At 31.4% G+C, this 26,283-nt stretch overlaps 1 protein-coding gene and 3 non-coding genes across 7 annotated transcripts; all 4 read left to right on the top strand.

Moving 5' to 3' along the window:
• The first annotated feature begins 7,097 nt into the window (after positions 1 to 7,097).
• On the top strand, positions 7,098 to 20,781 carry LOC137831110 (PH, RCC1 and FYVE domains-containing protein 1-like). 4 transcript variants are annotated; one of them, XM_068638647.1, is made up of 10 exons: positions 7,104 to 7,740; positions 7,903 to 8,010; positions 12,064 to 12,150; positions 13,456 to 13,545; positions 14,207 to 14,287; positions 14,702 to 14,896; positions 14,993 to 17,131; positions 18,389 to 18,535; positions 19,296 to 19,711; positions 20,110 to 20,556. In XM_068638647.1, exons 7-10 carry the CDS (start codon positions 15,095 to 15,097, stop codon positions 20,240 to 20,242), a joined length of 2,733 nt encoding a protein of 910 aa, XP_068494748.1. In that variant the 5' UTR covers positions 7,104 to 7,740; positions 7,903 to 8,010; positions 12,064 to 12,150; positions 13,456 to 13,545; positions 14,207 to 14,287; positions 14,702 to 14,896; positions 14,993 to 15,094; the 3' UTR covers positions 20,243 to 20,556. The 4 variants fall into 4 exon arrangements, with proteins under 4 accessions (XP_068494747.1, XP_068494748.1, XP_068494746.1 ...); XM_068638645.1 differs by lacking the exons at positions 7,104 to 7,740; positions 7,903 to 8,010 and adding exons at positions 8,100 to 11,306; positions 20,604 to 20,781 and having other exon boundaries at positions 20,110 to 20,249; XM_068638646.1 differs by lacking the exon at positions 7,903 to 8,010 and having other exon boundaries at positions 7,098 to 7,740.
• A 920-nt stretch (positions 20,782 to 21,701) lies between these two features.
• Positions 21,702 to 21,861, top strand: LOC137833747 (U1 spliceosomal RNA). The gene has a single exon (XR_011084812.1). It is a non-coding gene; the product is annotated as a U1 spliceosomal RNA (small nuclear RNA).
• A 2,370-nt stretch (positions 21,862 to 24,231) lies between these two features.
• LOC137833748 (U1 spliceosomal RNA) lies at positions 24,232 to 24,396 on the top strand. The gene has a single exon (XR_011084813.1). It is a non-coding gene; the product is annotated as a U1 spliceosomal RNA (small nuclear RNA).
• Positions 24,397 to 25,449: 1,053 nt separating this feature from the next.
• On the top strand, positions 25,450 to 25,609 carry LOC137833716 (U1 spliceosomal RNA). Its single transcript, XR_011084785.1, has one exon. It is a non-coding gene; the product is annotated as a U1 spliceosomal RNA (small nuclear RNA).
• Positions 25,610 to 26,283: the final 674 nt, after the last annotated feature.

The following is a 26,283-nucleotide window of genomic DNA, read 5'->3' as shown; positions in this document are numbered from 1 at the left end:
TTTTAATTGATGATTGTATAATTGAAAATGACAAAAAAAAATTATCCAATCAGATAATCAATCATGATATGACATAATGGATTATATATTTGCGTATATAATATAATGTAGACATATAATACTTCATATTTTAAAATATTTTATATACTATCTTAATAAAGTTTATTAGAAACAAATCAAATAGTTTTTAATAAGCATGATTAACTAAAATAAAAAATAATAATAAGAAAAAAAATTAATTAAAGTATTAATTAATAATTTAAAAAATTATTTAAAGTAACTTTCTAATTATATCAAGAGATAATAAATAATAAGAGATAAGATAAGAAAAAGAAAAAGAAAAGAAGAGATTTGATTACATTTAATGCATATAATCATGAGTTGGAGAAATTTGGCTTATCAATATGAAGTGAAAGAGAAGATGAGAAAAAAGATGAAGAGGTAGGATAGAAGAGAAAAAAAACAGTTGGAGTGAGATTCAAGAAATATTAACCTTTTAAAAGCTTCTCCAATCAATAAGATAACGTGTTTTATACTAATATTAATATGATTGTGTTCTATTAACATTTTTTATTTATTTTGAAGCATTATTGTTTTACTTTCCTTATTTTTTAATATTTCTATTATTTAATTTATTTTTAATTATACATTATTTTCTTTATAAATTTATATTTCTGTCATTTAATTTATTTATAATTATGCATTAGTCCTGTTATAAAATTATATTTATGTTATTTAATCTTTTTATCTTTAATTACACATTCTTATTTTTATTAAATTTATATTTATATAATTTAATTTCTTTTCAATTTCCCATCAGTCTTTTTTTAACTTTATATTTAATTTTTCTATAATGTCATCTTTATTAAATTTATATTTAATTTATTTTCAGTTATACAATGGTCTTCTTTATTAAATTTATATTTATGTCATTTAAATTATTTTTAGTTATATATTAGTTTTTTTTTTAAATTTTAATTATATCATTTAGTTTATATCTAATTATGCATTGATCATCTTTATTAATTTATTTTTCTTATTTAATTTGTCTGTGATTTACCGACTCATATCTAATTATCTACTTAAAGTTCTTGTTCTTATTTTATTTTATTTCGTATTATTTTAAACACCCTCCTTTTATAATTAAAAGAAAAACATATAAAGTAATAATAATAAAAAGTAAAAGTAAATGTGTTTTTATTGAATTTAGATCAAAGAAGGTTACTTATATTCTCTATTATTAGTTTTATACGTTTTTGTATATGTTTGAATGTGTATAGAATATTGGTTAAGATATTATCACGTTATGTGATCATTGAAAATGTTAAAGAGTATGTTAGTTGAGAAAGAGTTTTAGGTCTCATTGCAATGAGTTAAGACCATGCATATAAGTGTTTGTGTTTCGGAAGTCACAGTTTGGTACACTACGGGATGAAAGGTAGGGAGCATGGTGGGATCTAGAGAAGTATTTACCAAGTAGGTAAATATTAGGATGTCAATCCATGGAGAGCTTAGTTTTAATATCATTGGAAGATATTAATATATAAATGGTCATCTATTCTTACATAGAACTTTTATTATTGTACAAAATCTATATGCTTTGTAATATACTGTGAATAATTATTAAGATAAAAGATGTTGACATACATATGTATGTACGATGTTATGTTATGATTAATGTTTCTTATAAAAAAATCTTATTATTCAAAGAAAAAAAATTACTCTCAATTTCTAATTAAATAATAATTACTATATAATTGTTGAGGTGTTAAGGCTTTCATCTTGTAAGTTTAACTCATTTTTGTCTTACACACAAAGTCAGTCTTTGTTATTAGTTTACCTTCCATGAGATTAAGCAACAAGTGCATGCTAGACTATGTACACAAAATCTTTATAGGCTTTACAATAATGAAGTTCTTTCACAAGGAAAAACTCTCGCTTGGAAATAATACAAAAGCATGCTCTTTCCTTCTAGAGTCTTAACTTCATAAAAGTGAAGATTATAGAACTCTCTAAATATTTATTAGATAAAACAATAAGGCTAAGCACTTTAAAGCTTTGAAATTTTTTTGACATGCAAGTGTTAGGTTTGATGGCTAGAACAAGAGGGGGGTAAATTGTTTTCAAAAGATTATCTCAAATACTTTTCTTAGAATGAAACTTTAACAATCAACTCAGAAAAGCAATTCAGAAAACCAATACAATGGACAAACAAAAACCGGTATCAAAATTTCAATCGATTAAAATTGCGATTTAACCGGTTGTTTATGACAACGAAAAATACAAACAGTTAATGAGAGAAGAGATAGAGAGAATTACACATAGAGATTATACTGGTTCACTCAATCACTGAGCTACATCCAGTCCTCAATCAAACCATTGAGTATCCACTATGCAACCAATCACAGATTACACATACACCACACACAAAGAGATGACTTTGAATCCCACAAAGCCTACTCACCCTCTTTGCACACAACAAACACCTCAAGCTAGAATCACACTGACTTTACAGGATTTACAACAGTTATACAGAAAGTTATATGAACAATTACAAGAACTTGAACAGGATTAGAAAACACCTGGAGATACAGTACACCAGAACCCTAATGATCAGTTCTTTGAATCACAACAAAGCACAAAGGCAATCTTGCTAAACTTTGGTAAAAAACCTTTTCACAAATCAATCACAATCAGAGTATTAACCTTCTCTATTTTTCATAAACAAAAATCATTTTATGTTCAAAAGAAGATTCATTTTATAAACTTTGAAAAGTTACCGTTGATGACAGTTTTGAACATTCAAATAAGTTAAAACAGGTTTTCAAAAAAACTGTTATGAACACATACATTTAATCGATTAAAAGCACGATTTAACCGGTTGAATGGTTTTGTCAGTTATACAACTGATTCAAAAAACAGTTTCAAAACCCCTTTGCCAGCTAAGTGACAAACAACTGATTATCTCGAAACTTTAATTAGTTGTTTTTCCCTTTGCATGGAAAAACACTTTAATCCTTAAAATAGATTAAAATAAGCTTTGTCTGAGAATCAATACTGATCTTACAAAGATTCTAAACCCCATACCAAAACCTAAACCTAAAACATCACACAGCTTCAGGCTTCATGAGGATTTGACACATCAAAACTTCCCATCTTCAACAACAAGTTCAGGTAAGATATGTGTGTTTCTCATTAGTCGAAGCTTCCTTTTTTAGATGTCCCAAATTAGAATATTGAAGCTTGTGTGTTGTAACTTGTTTTTGTGTCAACATTTTTTTAGAATATGTTTGACTTTATGCTAACACTTATGTCATAGAAAAATCCATTAGACCCTATTTATTTTGATTAAGTGTTATTAAAACAACAAAGTATAAAGCATGATTATATTTCATCTGTCAGTCACAAGCTTCTTTTTAAGCATCAAAGCCAGTGCTTTGTTTTTTTTTTTTCATTTGATAAACAAAATTTTTAGTTAGACGATACAAACACAATTATTAAGCTAACGTTCTTCTCGAATATTATATATGCTTATCTATGTTTGCTGAAGAATATCTTCATCTCATAAGAAGATCTCAAAAGCTTAAATCAACATAAAATATATCTTAGAAAATGAGCTTAAAGTTGATCCATGCCAACAAGCATCCTAATGCAACTTTTGTCAACCTTGAAAGGACTATTTGATTAATAGTCTCTAACCTAGCTCCAGCTAGTTATGCTAGTTTCCAAGATGTTGCCTGAAGATGATAAGATAAGCATTTAATGCTATTGGAAGTTCATTTAACATATTTCTCCATTTGAACATGGATAAACACAAAAAGAAAAAGAAGAAGGCATCTTTGAAGATCTTAACGAGCATAAAAAGATTTGCATTGAATTTTTTCTCAACTCAATATTCAAAGAAATCTTTCAAGTTGAAGAATAAGAGAACAAGTGTCATAAGTGCAAAAATATTATCAATTTCATTGCTCTAAGTTGTAAGTGTCCAAATCTTCATGAGAATACTATTTGTGTTCAAATAACAAACTAGTAGAGTGAGTAAACTTTATATACGTTGCAAGCCCTCACTACTAATCCAACCTTGTGATTTTTGTTATCACATCTCTCTATACAAACCTTGTTTGTTTATTCAGGGATGGTCGTGTTCCAAACAATACTCTGTGTTTAGCCAAGAGTGATTGTTGTCCAAACAATATTTGGTCTTAGTCAAGAGTAATTGCGTTCCAAATAATACTCTATGCTTAACCAAAAGTGGTTGAGTTCTAAAGAATATTTTGTGTCTTAGCTAATAGTGGTTGCATTCTAAATAATACGTTTTGTTTATCCAAGAGTATTTGTTGTCAAAATAATACTCAATTTTAGCCATGAGTGGCTAAGGTCTAAATAATATTGATTTATATCTCACAACACTCGTCTGCTTAATGAAACTCAATTTGTTGATTGAAAATTAGATGTAGTCTTCGTTAACAAATGAATCAGTATAAAAACACACTACAAATCCTTTTTATCTTTAACCTATTTAAATTGCATGGTATTTAACTATAACTAATCTAAAAAAGAGAGTTCTGTGAAAACAAGTTTCTTGAAAAACATATTTTTTAGACAAACTATATACCAAATTTGAATTTGTGTTTGAATTTCCTTATTATATGCAATCTCTTAAGAAAATCACTTGATAGTGCATCTGCAAAGCAAAATCATCACCTGATAGAACATCATCAGACAATACATTATGAAAATTTCAAAAGGTTTTTAAAAACACAATTCAACTCTTCCTTCTTGTGTTTTAACATGTTTTTCTAATTTGTAGCTTTTATAGTTAAAGTGTTTTAAAAAAGGACAACCTTTTTATTTGCTATTCTAATAACATAATTTTGAGCATACAATTGAAGTGTTTTGTCATAATCATATTTGGAATGTGTTCTAGATCAATTTGTTTTATTTAGATGTTTTTTCATCAAAAGATAGGTCTTATTTTAAAGATTTGTAAATTTTATCTAATGTGTTTTTCTTGCATCTTCTAAGACAACAAGAAGATATAGTTTCAGCTTTTGTGTTCATCTTACTCGAAGACTTTATCTAATCTTGTTATGCTTTTATTTTTTTAAAAAACATCTTAATTAAACTTAGTATGTTACCCCGATTTCATATTGATGATAGATATATCAAAATATATTATTATTTATTATCATCATATTATAGGCGATTCAAACGTAACATTTAACATATACATCTTATTCCACAACACTTAGTATATATATTGGTTCATCCATAATTTTAATATATATTCTTTTAATTATCATACCATAATGACAAGGAGATATACCATAATGACAAGGAGATGCTAAATTTAATAATGTTTTATTATATTTAGTAGTCAATTTTTTTGAACTTTTTTTTTATCTTATAAAAATACTTGGCAAAAGTTTTTAATAAAATTTAAAAAGTAATAGTACTTAAAATAAATAAAAAATTCATTATAGAGAAAAACTTATAGTAATCCTTTGTTATTTTTTATTTAGGTTTTAAAAACAACAAGAATATAAAATGAAGACTAACATTGCAATTCAATTTTTTTTATTAATTTTAAAATTCAAATTACTAATAGAAGAAGTTACAAATCTTTAAGAAAACTACCTAAAATTTATCCCACAAATTAGTATATGTTATAACCAATAAAAGAAAACTAGAGAATCCCATTATTTCTTGTTAATGCGACGCATTTGTAGTAATTTCTAACAAGTTTTAATTGCTATAAATTGTTTTAATTTTAATAAAGGCTTTTATCAAACATTTCCTACAATGTAAAAACGGTACTCATTATGCTAATAAAGTATTACTAAATTCAACTTCATATCATCACTTAACGACACTAATTCAAATAATACATTAAAACCATTGTTGAACTAAAATTGGTCAATTTTTTTAGCAAATATACTAAAACAAATCATAAATGTACTAAAAACGGTCAAATATTAGATATGTGAAACGAAAGTTAAATAAATAAAATTCTCATCACTTTAATTATATACATTAAAATGAGTAGTTAATAGTCAATGAACTAGTTAAAACTGAAACAACAATAAGATTTATTGTATAAAAATGAATAATTTTTTTATTATACTTAAAAACTAAAATCATCAAATGACCCAAAAATTTAAATTGAAGTGGTTTCTTCCCACCCATCAAAATGGCTCATTAGTACCTATTTAACAATCCATTTTTCATTCCTATCAAATTTATAGATCATATTATGAGTTCTAATCCCTAATTTTATTAGGTGTGTTATTTCATATATTTATATGTATGTTTTCTTCTTCTATATTTACATTATCTACTAATCACAAAAATTTATTAAATAACAATTAATTTTGAGATAAAAATAATTAATTATTATATTTATTAAATTAAATATTATTTTATAATTTAAAAAACTATTAATATCTAAAATAGTTTCTATTATTAATAAAAATGTATAAAATAAATTCTAAATTAGTTAATATTAATTATAAATATTTTAACTACTAACTACTTTAAATTCTGAAATAGTCTTTAATAATTTAATTAGTAATTAATTTGTAATTTATAATAATCAAGTAGTTAAGATTAAATACTAATTTATAAATGATTTAATTTATAAAATAATATTAATTTATTCAGACTAATTATTTTTTATTTTTAAATTAATTATTATTTAATATTTTTTTTAAGAATAATATCTCATTGTGGTTTTAATGTTGCAAAATATATTTATTTTCCATTTATGGACATCTTTCACAATAAATAAATAAAAAATAAGCATTTCTAAGTTATTAGAAAAATTGAAAAAAAAAATCATATAAAGATGAAGAATACTAGTATTTTGAATACACACCATGCTTTGACTGAAGAAGACCCTCACCCATTTCTTTCACAATTTAATTAACAGTCAATTCCACCTTTTTCTTCCTAAACACTCTCCATTTTCTCGCGAGAATCTCCGAACGAAACGGAAAAGCGCAGGGGCAAACTCGAAGTTTCACCCAACACTCAGGTCAATTTTCTCCGCCCCTTCACTTTTATTATTTCCTTTCCCTTTCGCCATTTTCTTTTCCTTTCTTTATTTTTTCACTTCCTTTCCGCACTATCAGCTACAGAGCCACCACACCACACTGAATCTTTTTTATGCTTATTTTTTTCTTTTCAATCTTCACATTCTCTCTCTTCTCCGACTTCGCAATCAGATCACAGCTTCCTTGGAGATTCTTTCATGCCTATTTTCTCGCGTTTTCTCGGCTCAGTTTAATCGCCGGAATCCGCACAGTGTTCCATTCGTCGCTCGATCGTGTAATTTCTCTTTGCCCTAGAAGCTGCATCCGGCGCCGATCACCGCCGGAGATCACGGGACTTGCGCCGTGCTCAGCAACTCGGAGTCTAGATGTTGTGATGCTTCCGGTGACGACGTTGCCGTAATTGTGCGCATTGGAGGTCGATTATGATGGTGGAGGTTTCGAATTTGAGCGTGCGTGAGGAGTTGGAGGCGTTTGTGCGCGAGAATTCGGGGCTTAGTGAGAGTTTGGGAGGGTTGTTGGTTGAATGGAGGGGTTCGGGCACGATAACGGGTGAGGTAGTGTGAGTTGGGGGAATAGTTTCTTCTGAGCGGTGAATTTTGTGTTTCGAGTGATGTCACGCACTGATACGATGATGACGACGACTTCGGATCTTAATAGAAATGGTCCCGTGGAAAGAGACATTGAACAGGTAAATTGGTTAGTTTGTGACTACTGTATTCAAATTCAACTGTTAAAAGTTTATTTATTGATATATAATATTCCATAGGTTTTTAATTGGTTATTTTTTGTTTAAAATTATCTAATTATTAGAAGGGTTTTAATTGTGAGCTATTTATGGATATTCTAATAGGTTTTCAAATGTTATAAATAAACGATTAATCATGATGATGATGATGTCAACTTTGTACTGCACTGGAAGTCAAGTTTGGTTGGTTCATTAATTTGTTTGAACTGCCAGGTAGGGTGTGTCATCAGCTGAAGTCAGTATTTTTGGGTTTCCTTTGACCTTTTGTTGTAATGGGTTTGATTCTGTATTGAATATACATGCGTTCTACTCCATTATATTAAAATTCTTTGTAATTTTTCTTATTTGTTTTATCTCTAACTGTTGGTAGGAGAGGGGTAAAATCTAAAAACTTACATTCGGTCCAGTGAGGGGGAATGTTGGGTGGCATTAGTATTAGTAGTAATGCTTGGTAAAAGGGGGTGGTGTGCTGCATGATGCATGCTTGCAATCTTCTTTTATTTGGGAAAATGAATGATCAGTGGTGGAATCAGAAATCTGATGCTTTGTAGATCTTATCACTAACATTCTGCTTTGGTAGTTTGAAAGAAGCATTTCACTCATTGTAGATACGTCAGGGATAAAGGCTTTAACTTGCAGAAGAGCAACGGTTTTGCAAGAAGTTATATTATAATATGGTTATATAAAATGTTAAATTGAGTAAAGGGAGTGATTTTTTTTATTATAAATGGGTTATTTTGCTGGGTCATTTTTGTGTCAATCTAGTAAAAAAGAAAAACTAGCTAGAACATGTTTTACAAACAATTAAGGTGATGTTCATCTACCTTTATGAAATAACACCACCAGGTGGGAGTCTCATACACAAGGCTGCCCTTATTAACATGTAAAACCTAGTTGCCTTTATTATACATATAACATATAATGAGAAAAAAAAGGGGGTTTGCAAGTCTATGATATCTTGAATTACATCTTTTGCGCTTTATAATTTGTTTCTACAGAATACGAAAGATATGATTTTGATACTAAACAAATTGTTTATTTTAATGGTATAAATTTTATACCTATTAGGATAATCGTTTTGGTGTGATTTTACAAATGTTCAAAAAATTTCATTGCTGCTGCTGTTGTTAGGATTCAAACTGTTTGTTCATTTGAAGGTATAAAATTTTAAAAAAATTAAGATTATAAATTTGGTGTCCTTTATGGTTAGGCATTCATATGCTTGATCATGTGACTTATATGAGTGAGGGGCAGAAGAGGGATTTTGGTTGTTTCAACCTTGCTTAAATGGAAAAGAGGGTAGGCGAAAAGGTATGGCAAGGATAAAAAGGAGAAAAAAAGATATGGGAGGGTGACAAGGTAGACAATCATTGAGTAATTTTGGGGTGTCTGTGCCACAGGACAATGAAGGATACATCTCTGGTATTTTCTTCATTACGATATTTTTGTGCATTTTCATACTGTAATTTGAGCTTTGGTCTTTGCAATTTACTAGTTTTATTTTATTTTTCATTTCAGACACTATCTTTGTTGTAGTGTTTGCTCAGTGATCCATAATTCTGTTACAGCATTTTTGCGGGTTGCCTCTTTTTGCTTCATTCCACCATTAACTCTGTTTTTGGTGGTATGAAAAAGAAAAGTAGTTTTACTAAGTTGTAAGCTTGTACCTTTTGGTGCTTTTTCTTCTTAGTGGCAAACCATCTTGGCACTGAAAATTGTTCACCTTCAGGCCATGTGTCAGTTTTTTCTGCCTCTTTGGCTTTTTAACCTAAAAAGGGGTTGGTCTTACTGGTAAATAGGATAATGCTACTTTTCCTTAAAGTTGCATATTGAATAAACCAGAAGTAGGTAATTTTGCTTGTATATATTTATTTATTATTCACAAGGTGAAATAGAGTACTGGGCCAGTAAACAGATTCTAAATTCTAAGTTTTTTTAATTATTTATGCTAAGAATGAATATATTGGAGAGAAAGTTGGAGGGCCATCTATTGCGGAAAAGATGGTAGAATTCTGTCTAGGATCGTTTGAACATGTGAGAAGAGGACTAATAGAGGCTCCTATTGGAAGTGTTGATTAGATGGAGGATAACCTAATAACTAGAGGTGCAGGTAGGCCAAGAAATATTGATTCTAAAGGAAATTATTAAAGAAGGATGTAGAATTGTTGTTATGGAAACCATCCAGCCAATAAAGCCTCATGGAGGAGAACTCTACACATGAAGAGTATAATACTAGGATTTTCTTCCTTCTTCTTAGTCTTATAGATATTGTATAGGTGTAGTTTCTTTTGTAATGTGTTGTAGAATTTTGTAGAAACATATGTGGGTTTTATTTGGGCCTTGAAGTGGGCTGGAAAAATCAGCCAAGAACCCTACGGACTCTGGCCAAACACTAGAGCAGAAGAGAGCATGGAGTAGAAGTCCCACATCATGTGCAATAGGCCATTTTTGTAAGGGCCTTGTTTGGCATGTAGGCACTCCAAATTTTCTTCATTTGCGGTTACATTTTAGTGTGTTTTCTAGGTCCCACACTCATTAGGATATGAAGAGCAATGGGCTTATGCATCTATAAATAAGATCCCTTGCCCCTTTGTACACTCACCCTTTGTTTGAAAGAGAATTGAATTGCTTAAAATGCTTTCTTTTTGTTCTCTTGGGTCATAAATGAGAGTAATCTTCTCCTTAATGAAAGCACAATTAGGGCAAAAAGAACTTGCTTTAGGTTGAAAGACAGAGAAAGGGAGATTTGACCAACTCCTTGAGTAATAATATGAAAAACTTAGGATGAGAAATAGAAGAAAATAAGGAAGAATTGACAAAAATGTGACATTTCAGGGTTTGACAAATGCAAGCTTAGGAAATGTGGTCCAACTTTATTAGATTGAAAGATGTTTGTTGTCTTGTTATGAAAACCATGTAGGGAGAAACATTTTTATTTTGAGTGTGGCCAATTCTCCTACAAGAGGAGCATGGAGGACATTTGTATCCACTTTGGGTAAAGGAAGGCATATTGAAAAAATCCACCAATAATTAGAAATACAACAACATATAGGGTCCAAATTAACACTCAAATCAAGAATACTCAACAAGTTAGTATACATAACAAACCAATATTCAACACCAACACTAAACCAATATCTACTTGCAACCAACACCTTGAATCTCTCTCAAAATACAATGAGTACCAAAAGTCAAACAACAACAATCTACACTCCACATTTAGTGCCAATTGTAAAAGACGACAAACAATGGTGGAGGAAGAGTATGAGAGAAGATGAAGCCCGAGGGAGAGGAGGGAGGAGCCTCTCAATCAAAGTTGATACTGTCGAAACAGATTGTTCCAGTGACGAGAAGGTGGTGCGTGACCTTCACGCGCTGAGCTACATCAAATGGAAATGATGCGTGTGGCAGCCCATGGCAGTGTGTGGCACAGAATTCAGGGATGTGACCAGGTGGGTTGGATGTCGCACAGCGAGCTGCACCAGATCCGGTGGTCATCGAAGAAAAAGGTGGCGGATATCTCTTAGCTGTTCCTTGTTATTTATAGAAGAAAATTACATGAGCAATACCAAGAGGTACAAGAAAAGGCTATATCTAGGTAATTAATGCTAATACGCAAAACAACTTTTTAGGACAGACTACATAAACAATATAAACAAGTTAAGTTATATAACCAAGATAAATTATTCTAATAATTTGTTTTCTACACTCAGCAAAATGACATCATTTGACTTATGTAGTTGAAAACCCGCATAGTGGTAAAGGGCTTGGTCATTGCATTGGACTATCTGATAATTTATCTTTTGAGGAGCTCATACTGTAGTAGATAAAGTTGATTTTGAAAATTACTAAAGGATCTACTGCTCTTTTAATATTGATAGTGATATCTAGGTTGAAGTCAAGAGTGAGAGCAAGTTCATGTTCTTGAAACTTTGCTGTATGCTTGTGGAGATGCTGCTAATAAAGAAATCAGGATAAGAATGAAAAGTCTCTGCAAAACTAATGCGTCCATGGTTGCCAAAGATATTTTAAAAAATTCTAGCTGCTTCCATTTTGGTGATTAGATATTTTTAGAGAATTTCTAACTAGTAAGGAGTGTTGGACAATGATCTCATCATTATAACATATTCTAAGAAGTTTTTTCAATTTTCATCTAACTTGATGTGCACTCAGCTTATTCTTGTGTGTTGTGGAATTTGATATTCAGGCAGGACATTTTGTGCTTGCCAAATGTGCTGACTATGCTGACATTGGTCTTAATTACAGGCTATTACTGCTTTAAAAAAAGGGGCTTACTTGCTCAAGTATGGAAGAAGAGGGAAGCCCAAGTTTTGTCCTTTTCGACTTTCCAATGTGAGTTTTGTGCTTGTTTTTCTGTAGATATAGATTAATACTTGTGAAAGTGTATGCCTCTTTTCTTCCTAAGATATATGTTTGCAAATACTTTGTCCCTGTATTGTTTCCAAATACAAACTTAGAGCCTCAGACTGTTCTTTTCTTTTAGTTATGTTTTATTATTATTTTACTCTATAAATAATTATAGCAAACTTTTTTGAAAAGGCAGAAGTAGGGAGAAATATAGCAGACGGCCTTGAAGTTGACAGATTAAGACTGTTAGTATTTTTTTAAGAGAGGTAAAAATGTATTCATTGAATAAATTATATTGCGAGGTGCATACTCAAAGTTTCAAATAATTACAGAAAGAACTCTCGATGACTTAACTACAGTTAGATCAGTATATATATTAGGTTTGTAAACTGTTTTCAGTATCGTTAAATTATTAGAAATGACGATTGCTATGCTTGATTACAAAATTTTAATTATCTAATTGAAAAAGTTAAAGCATGATAATGATTTTGCTAAACCATGGGGAACCTTGATTAGTTTACCAGAAATATAGTTTTCATCACAATAAGTATTCATAGTGGGAAGATGAGGAGGGACTTCTCTCAGCCATCAGAAGGATTTGATGTGTTAGACCCCTTTATGCAAGTATTATAAAATGGAAGCTTTACCTTGCCAAAGGCCGTATCCATTAAATTTGGAGTTAAGAAAGTATACTATTACCTTCTTAACTATATCAAGATCTGCTGTATTGAATTAATAGAAACAGAGTGAGATGATTCATTGCTTAGAATGACAAGTTCAAAGACAGTGAACCTCTATTACAGGATGTGTTTATAAGGTCAGGGGAACATGTGGTTTGGAGGTTGATCCTCACTACCCTCGTTCTTCTATATAGAAGCTATGTTTTAGGCATTTAGCACAAGGTGTAGATTGGTTTGTACATTCTATATTCTTCGAGCCCAAAGTGTTTTGCATGGAGTGTAAGGGGAGATATGAAATTGTAGTAAATAGTGAAGGTAATTTTAGGATAGATAAATATCACATTCATTGTTGATATATATTTTTTTTTCTTTTGACAATAGGAAAGTAGCAAATAAGTATCTATGAGACGATATGATAATTTCTTTATCTATCCTAAAACCACCTTCAATGTTTTGCTGCATAAATTATTCATGCATCTTCATTCACATGACAACTTAAGTTTTGGGGATTGTTGATTTTTGACCGTTTCCATTTTATGCAGTTTTTTTCCTTCCAATAATTGTTGGTTTTTCAAAAGTTGAAAGTATTTGATTTGTCTGTTGCTTTCAGGATGAATCTGTTTTGATATGGTTCTCGGGGAAAGAAGAGAAGCACCTTAAACTATCTAATGTTTCTAGGATTAAATCTGGACAACGCACAGTAAGTGTTTCACAATGATAAGGAAATCATTCATCCTGTTTTGCTGCTTCAGATTTAGCCAACAATGTCATTTGTTATTTTTATAAATAATTGTTATAAGGTAGTTGTGTAATTTATATAATTAATAAAGCTTGCATTTTATGTATGTAGTATTGTCATCTCACAATTTGTTCTTAGTCAATATATAGATGATATGCCATTCACTATCCACTTCTACTAAGAAGCTTGCCAGCTAGGTCTTTTGTTATTCTGAATCGTTTCCATTATATGGCTGTTTATGGAATTTTTTTGGATCTTGTTTCCCTTCAGGAGATGCTTCAGATTTATTATGATTTACTGGCTACTGATGATTAATTTATTGTGGTCCGATGCTATCATTTATGTAGTTTCTAATAGCAACTCTTATGCTGCTTCTATCCAGGGAATTATATACATGCTGATGTACTTTTGCACTATCTTTTCTAATAACTTATCATTTATGTAAAAATACACTACACGATTGTGTTGTTTTGGTGAACATGATCATGGGTTTATTCAATTATCATAAATATATTCAGAGTTTCTTCTTGACTATGAGCATCTGCATTGAATTCATCTGAAGTGATAAGGTTGTCTTGTCTATCTCTGTTATGACTGATTAAACATGATTCTATTTTTTCAGCCAATCTTTCAAAGATATCCGCGGCCTGAGAAGGAATACCAGTCATTTTCTCTCTTTTACAATGATAGATCGTTAGACTTGGTATAAATTTCTATATTCATCTCCCCTTATCCATCTTCTTGAAAAATGATTCATATATGCAGCTTGGTAAAAAAGTATTTGATTAACTAAGTATCAGTTAATTTAATTAATAATCTACCTACTGTCAACCACAAATTTGTGAAAAGGGTGGTGGCCAGTGGCTGAAACGTGTGGTAGATTCATGGTTAACCTTGGATAGATTATTTGTTTGGTTTAACTTATGCTTGGTTGATCAAATATTTTATGGTCACAAAATAAATAAAAACTTTTTCCCAAGCTATTATATGGGCCATTTTTTTGGGGTTGTGCTTGGTCTGATGCTTTGATTGCTCAAATATAATTTATATTGAGTATTATTAAGGTATATTGTTTCTAAAACTTTATGTAATGTTGTGATCAATGCTTTTCTTCTAGATTTGTAAGGATAAAGATGAAGCTGAGGTTTGGTTCAGTGGATTGAAAGCATTAATCTCGCGCAGTCATCACCGCAAGTGGAAACCTGAGTCAAAAAGTGATGGTATTCCATCTGAAGCTAGTAGTCCCCGAGCATACACTAGACGAAGTTCTCCCTTGAATTCTCCATTTGGTAGTAATGAAAATTTGCCAAAGGTATTACTATATTCTGTGTCCTTTTATTTTCTCCCTGTTTGACTGCATTTCAGTTACAATGTTTATTAAGAGGATTTTTTCCTCTTCCATACTCAGGACAATGGAGATCATCTTCGCCTTCATTGCCCATATGAAAGTCCCCCGAAGAATGGTTTGGATAAAGCATTTTCTGATGTGATTTCTTATCCTATTCCTCCAATGGGTTTCTTCCCTCCAGATTCTGTGAGTGGCTCACTCCACTCCGTGTCATCAGGAGGATCAGATAGCATGCATGGTCAAATGAAGACAATGCCTATGGATGCTTTTAGAGTTAGTCTATCAAGTGCGGTTAGCTCATCTAGCCAAGGTTCTGGTCATGATGACGGTGATGCCTTAGGGGATGTTTTCATTTGGGGGGAAGGCACAGGTGATGCTGTACTGGGTGGTGGGTCTCACCAAGTTGGGAGTGATTTTGGTGTCAAAATGGATTCTCTGTTGCCCAAAGCCTTGGAATCAGCAGTAGTTCTTGATGTACAGAATATTGCTTGTGGTGGGAAACATGCGGCCTTAGTTACCAAACAAGGTGAAATTTTTTCCTGTGGGGAAGAATCAGGAGGAAGGCTTGGGCATGGAGTTGATTCAGATGTTCCCCATCCAAAGCTTATCGAATCTCTAAGTAATACAAATATCGAACTTGTAGCTTGTGGGGAATATCATACATGTGCTGTGACACTTTCTGGTGATCTTTATACATGGGGTGATGGCACTTACAATTATGGTCTTCTAGGGCATGGAAATCAGGTGAGCCACTGGGTCCCAAAAAGGGTAAATGGCCCTTTGGAGGGAATACATGTTTCATCTATTTCTTGTGGTCCATGGCACACTGCTGTTGTAACCTCTGCTGGGCAATTATTTACTTTTGGTGATGGGACATTTGGTGTTCTGGGTCATGGAGACAGAAAAAGTGTTTCCTTGCCTAGAGAAATAGAGTCCTTGAAGGGTCTTCGTACTGTTCAGGCTGCTTGTGGGGTTTGGCATACTGCCGCAGTTGTGGAGGTCATGGTTGGAAATTCAAGTTCCAGCAACTGCTCTTCAGGGAAGCTGTTTACATGGGGTGATGGAGACAAAGGTCGACTTGGGCATGGTGACAAGGAATCAAAACTTGTTCCAACCTGTGTTGTGGCTCTTGTTGAACCTAATTTTTGTCAAGTGTCATGTGGTCATAGTATGACTGTTGCACTTTCTCGATCAGGCCATGTCTATACAATGGGCAGTTGTGTCTATGGCCAGTTAGGAAATACTCAAGCTGATGGGAAGCTACCAACCCGTGTAGAAGGAAAACTTTCAATGAGTTTTGTGGAAGAGATAGCTTGTGGTGCATATCATGTAGCAGTTTTAACTTCAAGGACTGAAGTTTTCACGTGGGGGAAGGGTGCTAATGGTCGTTTAGGCCATGGTGATACTGACGACCGAAGCACCCCAACATTAGTGGAAGCTCTGAAAGACAAACAAGTAAAAAGTATTGCTTGTGGTACAAATTTCACGGCAGCCATATGCCTGCATAAGTGGGTATGTGGTGTTGACCAGTCTATGTGTTCGGGCTGCCGCTTGCCCTTGAATTTCAAAAGGAAACGCCATAATTGTTATAATTGTGGACTTGTTTTTTGTCATTCATGCAGTAGTAAGAAATCTATCAAGGCTGCAATGGCACCAAACCCCAACAAACCTTATCGCGTCTGTGATAATTGTTTTAATAAACTAAGGAAAACCACTGAAACTGTTTCTTCATCTCAGTCTTCTATGATCAGAAGAGAAAGTGTTAATCAGGGGTCACTTGAGTTTATTGGTAAGGATGACAAATTTGATTCCAGATCTCATAATCAACTTGCCAGGTTTTCTTCAATTGAATCCTTGAAACAAGTGGACAGCAGATCCTCGAAGAAAAACAAAAAATTGGAATTCAACAGTAGCCGAGTCTCACCTGCTCCAAGTGGTGGTTCACAGTGGGGAGCAGTGAATATTTCAAAATCTTTTAATCCTGTTTTTGGATCATCGAAGAAGTTTTTTTCAGCTTCTGTTCCTGGATCTAGAATTGTTTCTCGGGCAACATCCCCAATATCTAGACGACCTAGTCCACCTCGTTCAACTACTCCAACCCCAACAGTAGGAGGACTTTCATCCCCAAAGGTAGTTGTGGATGATGCTAAGAGAACCAATGATAACCTCAGTCAGGAGGTTATTAAATTAAGATCGCAGGTACTTTATATCTTGCTTTTATTGATAGATGGTATTCCTTACTGAACTAGTTTTTTTAGCAGAATTATAATGTAAAAAAGCTCGATGTCATTGACTCTCTCTCTTGTATTGAAACTAGGTCTTTCTTGTTAATGATATTATTTTAATGTGGATTGTGTTTGAATAAATGACCCGGATACCATGGGGAGAAAGAAAGACAAGCAAGAAAGGAGTTTATTCCAATTGCTTTTATGCATTGATTGTTTCTAGCTAAATGCATGTTTAGTTGGAAGTAGCCACATTATTTGCTGTATTATACTATCAGCTAATGGTTGAGTTGAATATTAATTTACGAGCCAGAAAATATAAAATTTCAATCTATATGCAGAGAAGTAATATTGTCATGTAAATTTTAATTTTTAGTTATTGTTACATCAGAGCATGTGCATGCAACTGTTTGGAGGGGGTGGTGATAGCTGAGCTAGCTCGTTAATTGTACAAGAGGCAGTTAGCTAAAAGTTCAGTAAGTAAGTTGGGCTCATGAACTCATGAGCTGAGTCTGAATTGAAAATTGAAAATTTGACTTTCTTTAAGTCAATGAGCTGAGCTTGAACTTTTATAGATTTGGCTCTGATAGAGGTCCATCAGTATTAGGCCAAGGAGACGGACCTTGGATGTAGAAGAAATGTAAAAGGAAAAACAAAGTTAAATAGACTAGGCCAGGACAGGACACATAGGGTCCGTTTGGAGGAAATTTCTCCATAAACACTTTTAGAAGAGAAAAATAAGAAGGGAAAATGAGTAACAATTAGGTTATAAATGATTAAAATTCAGATTTTGGAGAAACTAATACAAAATAGCATCTACTATTTAGTTTACGAATAAACTAATTTTAACTATGGAAGAGTTAATTTCATTTTCCTTATTTTTCTCTTCTAAAAGTGTTTACGAAGAAGTTTCTCAAAACAGGCGCATAATCTGGTATGCTATGTTTCTGTTTTGGTTGAGATGCACTGATAGTGGACAGGTAGTTATAAAGGAGGCGTAAGACAGAAGGGCTATTTTTCTCTTTCTGTTGTTCCATTCGGATTCTAGCTTCGGCAATAGCTCTGGGTAGGGAGTTAACCATCTTATTTATACCCCAGAAGGTGTTTAACTCACTTTCATTTGGTGGAAGAGTTTACGTCTTCTGTTAATTTATTTTCCGAACCACAATGTGATTAAATCTCCTGTACGTTTATTTGTAGTGAGCCTGATGAATTTTTTGTCCCTGTTTAGGTGGAAAACCTGACTCGGAAAGCACAGCATCAAGAAGTGGAGTTGGATAGAACAACTAAACAGTTAAAAGAAGCGATAGCAATTGCAAGTGAAGAAACTGCCAAATGCAAAGCAGCAAAGGAAGTGATCAAGTCACTTACTGCCCAGGTAGAAATTCTAACCGCTCGAGCCACTTTTAAGAACTATATTCCTACAACAGCTACAAGCTCTCAGATACTTAGAAAGCAAAACTCAGAGAACCCAAAAAAAAAAAAAAGTCGTTTTCATATTGGTTTGCACACAGGTAGAGAGGATTGGTAACATTTACTTTAGTTTTTCCATTTAAAATAAGCTAACTATATCTAGAGAAACCTTATTCAAGTAGATTATATCCCTAGTGATGCTTTCTTTAGTTATTTGATTAGACCTAACTCAGTAGGATGAGTAGGCTAGTAGATGAAAAAAAATAAGCCATTGCCACTATAAATGTGATTTGTGTGTTGTCTGTAATTGATCCCTATTACAGGAAAGTAGTTATGAACCTTGGTCTATAAATTATAACTGGCTTTTGTTTATCATAAATATTATCGAGAAAATTTGCATTCAAATACAAATCTTGCTTGGAGAACAAGTAGTGTACATATTAAAGGGATGACCAACCTCTGGAAAACATGCCTAAACTACTACAAGAATGAGGAAAATATCACAGAACAGAAGCTATGCATTGGTTTGACATAACTTTACCAAAATTTAATATCCTATACAATTTAGGAAAGCATGAATAAGTTACGGTTGGGTTCAATTCAACTAAACTAAACTGGTGGGTTTTCAATTTTTATATTTTAAACTTATTCCTTGTGTATATGTACTGGATGTATCAGAACTGGTCTCGTGAAGCTTACATGTCTCTGTTTCTTGCACTAAATAGTTGAAGGACATGGGCGAGAGGTTTCCTTTAGGAGTGTCCAGGACTGTCAGATCACCACCCTCTCTTGCTTCCTTTGGCCCAATTCCTGGTTCCAATGACCTTAACAATGCTTCCTTGGATCGATTGAATATCCAAGCAACAAGCTCAGAATCAGACTCAACTGTATCTAATAACCAGTTACTCTCAAATGGATCAAGCACCATCATCAACCGGAGTGCAGGTCACATTAAACAAAGTCAGTCAGATGCTACTAGCACAGGTCACATTAAACATGGTCAATCGGATGCAACTAGTAGAAATGGAAGCAAAACAAAGGATAGTGAGACTGAATGGGTTGAGCAAGATGAACCTGGTGTGTATATTACTCTCACCTCCCTACCAGGAGGTGTAATAGATCTTAAAAGAGTTCGCTTCAGGTATAGAATGCTCTACTGTATTTACATTTTTTTGGTCAACATACTAAACACTTCACCTCCAAATTTGGTAATGTTGAGTAGGGGAATGCTAGGAATGCAATTTCTAATACATTTTTGCCATCACATTCTTTATTTTTAGTTGGAATTCATGTGGGTGTCACCATTATAGAAATAAGTAGAACTACTAGTGGAACCTACATGAATTTTAACCAATTATGTTGGAAGGAGTGTGTAATGTATTGTAAGGTTTGAGAAGCAATTTCCTACCTAAATGCTTTATCCTTTTTTTGGTTTATGATGTAAAAGAAAGCTTTACTAGCAATTCAGATAACTGTTGCATTTGAAATGTTAGCTATATCATATACAACCTGGGTTTAACCTTGCAATGGTAAATGCAGTCGGAAACGGTTTAGTGAGAAAGAAGCAGAACAATGGTGGGCGGAGAATCGGGGAAGAGTATATGAACAATACAATGTGCGGACGATTGACAAGTCAACAATTGGTGTCGGGAGTGAGGACCTGGCTCATTGATGATAAAGTAAGAATATGGCATCAATTACATACATTTTTTTTCTAATCTCATTACACTTCATTCTTTCCGTATATGTAGCTTGTCTGGGGGTTGAGGGTGAGAAATGTAAATTGGTAGTAGCTTGTTGGCTCTTGTTTAAAGTAGGTGCAATGTAAATTTCATAAGCGAATGCATTTACTAATTTTTCTTTTACACCAGTTATATACCTTCAGCCATGAATCCATTATTTCCTTAACATCTAAAATGATTCTCATTTGGTTATTAATTATATATTAACCAAATTATATATTTACATGTTGATATCTGGAACTAATCACTGCTAGTACCTTACTTAGCTTCGAATACTTCTGATTTTCACAGCTTCTGAAACCAAGCAAGCATCAAGGTTCACCCTGTTACCCTTTGACGCTCTGTGAGACCATGTCAATAACTTCCCATGTCAAAATTTTGAAATTATATATCATCTTACCAATTACTTCTTGTTTCTCAGCAACTTAGCATTTATTACTTAATTAAGAAATAATAATTTCTTGGTTTATTTTGGCAATATTTGTTATTCTTTAAAGAAATTAAAGGAGTTTCATACTCATGCAAACTAATAGATGTCAATGAAGAGAATTATTTGTAGAGGAAGATGGTAAGTTAAAACACTCTGAGTATAAAAATATGTAAATCCCATATTGCTCACTATAGATTAACTAATGAGAACAAAAAAATATAAAATGAAAGTATTTGCACAATTCTTTTTTTAAAAAATTAATCTTGACTTTTAGTATATTTTTTTATGATATTATATTATCTATAATATGTATATTCCTTTTTTATTGTTCATTTAGCTTTTGCGTCTACATATTATACTATCATTGTTTCATGATTACTACAATTTTATCTTTTTAAAAAATACTAAATTAATATATATTCTTAGTTTTTAATGAAATGTATATAATGTATTTACTAAGGAGAGAGACATTGTCACTTTTTTTGTGTTGTTTATGTTGGTTTGAGGCAATATGCCTGCTTCTAAGGAAGAAGACAACATTATTACAACATAAAGGATATCTCACTCATATTTTCATTTAACACTGCTATGTTAATTAATTAAGTATCTTACTACAAATTTTAGTTTTGGAGTTTGTAATACCACAATAAGATTGCACTTTGCTACCTATGTCCTAAATGAAGAATCATTTTGTGACTTTAAGTTCAAGTCATTATTATTATTCTCTGTATCTTTTTGTCACAAGTTGATATTTTCAAATAAATTATTATTCTAAAAAGAAAGCAAGTATCCTAAGGTACTTGGTGGTAGAGGTAGACTAAGAGAGACATCTTAAGGGGATAATGATTAAGCTATGTTTTTTAAGATACAAAAAAAGTATTTCAAGTCACACATTGTTGAAAGAGTAGTAAGAAGTGAGGAACTTGGACTACAAAAGAGAAGGTTTGTGAATGGGCAACATACTTACCTGGATGACACCAATGAGTGATTAAGAAGCTCATGATGTAGGATAATAACTTTCATTGCACTTGGGAGGGGTGTTGCTCTAAGGTTTGTCCAAGTGGCAAAACCTATGTCATAATTTGTGGTAGAGGGGATATGCTTTTGCGCAACCTTATGATAATAGTCTCAAAATCTTTGATCTTCCAAATTCTCAATATTTGGCCTAATCTTCCCAACATATCAGTTGTTTATCAACCAGTTGCAAAATTTTCAGTAATGAACATTGCAACCAACAACCACGTCAATAGAAAAGTATACTAGTTGTAGAAACGTACATCTTGAATCTTTGTGTTGTTATTTGTACAATTTATCATAAAATTGAAAATGAGTTACTTCGTTCATGATACAAAGTAACATTCATATCTTGCGTGAAATATGTTTTAATATACATGATAAATATATAATTATATTGAGTATGAGATAAGTATGACAGAAGGGTAAGACCTAAGGGTAAGACCTGACAAAAAAACATAGATATCAAAATAATAACAATAATCTTCTCAAAACAAATAACAAAAATAGCAAAAAAATAATATCTTTATATTAGAAAAAATAAAATGAAATAACCTCTGAAACACAAGTTCATCAACAAGTCATTTATCTTTCAATAATGTTAGCTTACTTGAAAAGAAATTTAAAAAAATCGAGAAAAAGATATACCTATAATTAATATTAAAAAAATATGTTACTTTGTTTTTATAATTTTCATAACTAAAAAATATACATTTTGGTTGTTGTAGTTGATACTAGAAAAGTCAAAACAAATAGTATTAATCTATCAACAAAACGATGCATATTCCATTTTAACCTTGTATTGGAAAAAAATTGAAGAATAAAATATTTTAATAATAGAATAAATGTCTTCAATATAAAATGATTTGAATGTATGAGGATCTTTTCAACTGATGATATATAACAATATTACTATAAAGTAGAAAGTGGTACACTAGGCTTTACAAATTTCTATATTGATGAATATTTTCTAAATTATGTATCAAATTATCAACATTAATTCCTTCTATTCAATCCTCAGTTTATAAGTAGGATGTTAAATAATTTGTTCAATGATTAACACTTAAGTTGTTTATAATATATTCATTTTCTTCTTTAATAGAATGAGTGCAGAGTATTTTGTCAACCTAAAGTGTATACAAATTAAAAAATTAACCTACAATCTTGTTTATGGTTTGCTACTACCAATAATATAAAATATAAAAAAATATTTAAAGTAAATAAAATTTAAAAGGATAACATTATTTTTATCTTTATCTTAATTTTGTATTGGAAAAGAAGCTAATAATTTCATCCAGGGTGCATACTTCTAAAGCAAAAGTATAACTAACACATGGTTATCATAAGCACTGGGCATTACATTTGAGATTCTTTGGGGGCAATTCATCAACATTAAATACAAAAAAATCCATTATTCCATAATCTTTTTAGTCTTCCATAAATCAGGCAACAATACTTTTAATTAGTTTGTACAACTCATTGAAGTTTCGTGAGTAGAAAATCAATCTAAGCTTCCACTTTCTTATATCTTTTCAAATTGGACATTTGACCAACCAACAAGACAAACATGAAACTAAATGAAAAGTAATCAACATTATCCAAAGTTTTCAAATAAGAATTCAAAATAAAAGTTATGAAGAGGTCTTGAAAGAATAACTTGACACTAAAACAATAGCATTGTTCCAATTTCAAAATAAAAAGCATAAGAAAAATCTCATTTTCCCCCTTCATTTCGGATCATGTGCACTTAGTTTTTTTAATAACCATATTTGTCAAACAAGATGAAATAGTGTTTCAATCACATAATTATTAAGATCAAAATATTTTACTAGGATATGATTCATATAAAGTGAGTAAAATAAAATAAGTCATTTCAATCATTGATGAGAAATATCCATATGTGTATGCAATATCAATGATTAAGTTTACTTTTTTACTTTCTAAGTTCAATTGCTCACTTCAGAGGATCTAGATTTGTTTCACTACAAGTAGAAAGAAAGTACAATTTCTCAAGATACCACAATACTCATAACAATAACTCTTGATATCTGGAACTAATCATTGCTAGTATTTTACTTTTAGCATTTCAAATACTTCTGATTTTCACAATTTGTGAAACCATGCAAGCATCAAGGTTCACATACACTACCTGGTTACTCTTTGGTTCCATGAGACAATGTCAATAACTTACCATATCAAAATATTGAAATTATATATCATCCTACCAATTACTCCTTGTTTCTCAGCAACTCAACATTTATTTCTTTGGTAATATTTGTTATTCTTTGTAGAAATCAAAGAAGTTTCATACTCATGCAAACTAACATATGCCGATGAAGAGAATCATTTGTAAAGGAAAATGATTAAGTTAAAACACTTGTAGAGTATACAAACATGTTAATTCCACATTTCTCAATATAGATCAACTAATGAAAACCAAAGAATACAAAATGAAATTGCATACGATTATTTTCCATACTTACCTAGACAGGGTTTATGGTTGATCATGAAGGCTCATGACCTAAGGTAGTAACTTTCATTACACTTTGGAGGGGTACTACTTTAAGGTCTGTCAAAAATGGTAGAGCCTACGTCATAATTTATTTGTGGTAGTGGGGTTTGTGTTTGCGCAACTCCTTCTATATAGTCTTTTAAATTTATAATCTTGTTTTTTAATATCATTTTTTATTTTCTTTTTTTGTGATATTATATTATCTATAATATGTATATTTTTCTCTAATTGTTCATTTAGCTTTTGTGTCTATATATTATACTATCATTGTTTCAAGAATACTGCAATTTTATCCTTTAAAAAAAAAAATACTAAATTAACATATGTTCTAAGTTTTTAATGAAATATATATAGTATATTTACTGATAACAAGATTATTTTAATAAGCCGTATTTATTATTGTTCTTTATCTCTTCCTATATATGTAAAATTTACGTAGTAGAGTATGGAATGGAGACTTTTTTTTATTATAAACATCACAAAGTGCACATGATTTTCTAGTTGACCATTGCATAGTGAGGATGTCACTCATTTGGTATGTGTGTGTAAAGGAGGTGTTTAGTTTGTGTTAACTAGAATTTTGAAGAATCTTTCTTTTACTATATGTTGCTTGGTACAATTCCATTTTAATTTGATTGGGTGGAGCACTAAAGACCTTATACATGCCACCTATAATTGAAATCTCACAAGTTATGAATATTTTATATTTTATATTTATGTGTTTCCATTATTTACCTGTGAACTTTGATATAGTTTTATTATTCAGTAGTGGTGTAGTTTTCAAATAAGTAGCTTTCGTTGTGCTTTGTTAATTAATTAAGTAGCTTACTACAAATTCTAGTTTTGAAGTTTGTAATCCCATAATAAGACTGCACTTTATTGTTGTGATGTGTCCTAAATGAAAAATCATTTTGTGACACCAAGTGCAAGTCATAATTATTACTTTTTTCTATATTTTTTTTACAAGTTGGTATTTTCAAATAATTTATTATTCTGGAAGAAAACAAGTATCTTAATGCACTTGGTGACAACAGGAGACAAAGAGAGACATATTAAGGGGATAATGATTAAGCTCTGTTTTTTAAGATACAAAAGAAGTATTTCAAGTCCCACATTGCTTTAAGAGTAGTAAGAAGTGAGGAACTTGGACTACAAAATAGAAGTGTGTGTGAATGAACAACATACTTACCTGGACAACACCAATGAGTGATCAAGAAGGCTTATGGTGTAGGGCAGTGACCTTCATTGCACTTGGGAGGGGTGTTGCTCTAAGGTCTGTCCTAGTGGCAGAACCTATGTCATAATTTGTGGTAGAGGGGGCCTGCGTTCGCGCAACCCTTATATTTATAGTCATAAATCTTTGAATGCACACTATATAATATATTTGATGTCTTTTGTAGTTGTTGCATAATATTTTAATATATTAAAAATTAATTTTAATGACTTAAAAAAATCTTATCATCAAGATAAACTCTTATGCTTTTTGAGAAGTTTTTTTTAATGTAGATTTTATGTTAAATTATAAAAGAGAACTTCACAATTGATCCTAATTAACACAACACACCATATTAAGAATACATCTAAGTATTTTTTATCAAATCTCATCTTTAAAGTCTTACATCTATGTGTGCATATCATAATTTTTGCAATCTTACATATGTATTCATACCATATCCAATCTTTAAAGTCTTACATCTATGTATTCATACCATATCCAATCTTTATTGTCTTACATCTATGTACTCATTGTAAAACTTAAACTATCAACCAATAAAAAATCATCAATAATTTGACTTTCAAGGTAGTTATTGTAAAAATAAACAAACCTACCATAAATATTGTTTATGGTTAGATAATAGTGTACAAATTCTTTACCAACAAGCCTTTAACCTTGTAATTAATTGTATTCCAATATAGATGTCAAGTGTGTGTACAATATGCAACACATAATTCAGAAATTCTCCAAGTTATTGAAATTTATGTTGAGATCTTCCCAATATATGACCTAATTTCCC

The sequence above is a fragment of the Phaseolus vulgaris genome, chromosome 6, assembly GCF_000499845.2.
Source record: "Phaseolus vulgaris cultivar G19833 chromosome 6, P. vulgaris v2.0, whole genome shotgun sequence".
NCBI lineage: Eukaryota > Viridiplantae > Streptophyta > Magnoliopsida > Fabales > Fabaceae > Phaseolus > Phaseolus vulgaris.
Note: the sequence above shows the minus strand (reverse complement) of the source record. Positions and strands in the feature narration are given on the sequence as shown.

What these genes read in the sequence shown, in the direction of transcription:
- LOC137831110 (XM_068638645.1), top strand. Translation starts at nt 11,187, where the DNA reads ATGGAAATGATGCGTGTGGCAGCCCATGGCAGTGTGTGGCACAGAATT. An exon ending in GTAATGAAAATTTGCCAAAG is followed by an intron (nt 14,897 to 14,992) that starts GTATTACTATAT and finishes TTCCATACTCAG; the next exon opens with GACAATGGAGATCATCTTCG. An exon ending in TCAAGTCACTTACTGCCCAG is followed by an intron (nt 18,536 to 19,295) that starts GTAGAAATTCTA and finishes TGCACTAAATAG; the next exon opens with TTGAAGGACATGGGCGAGAG.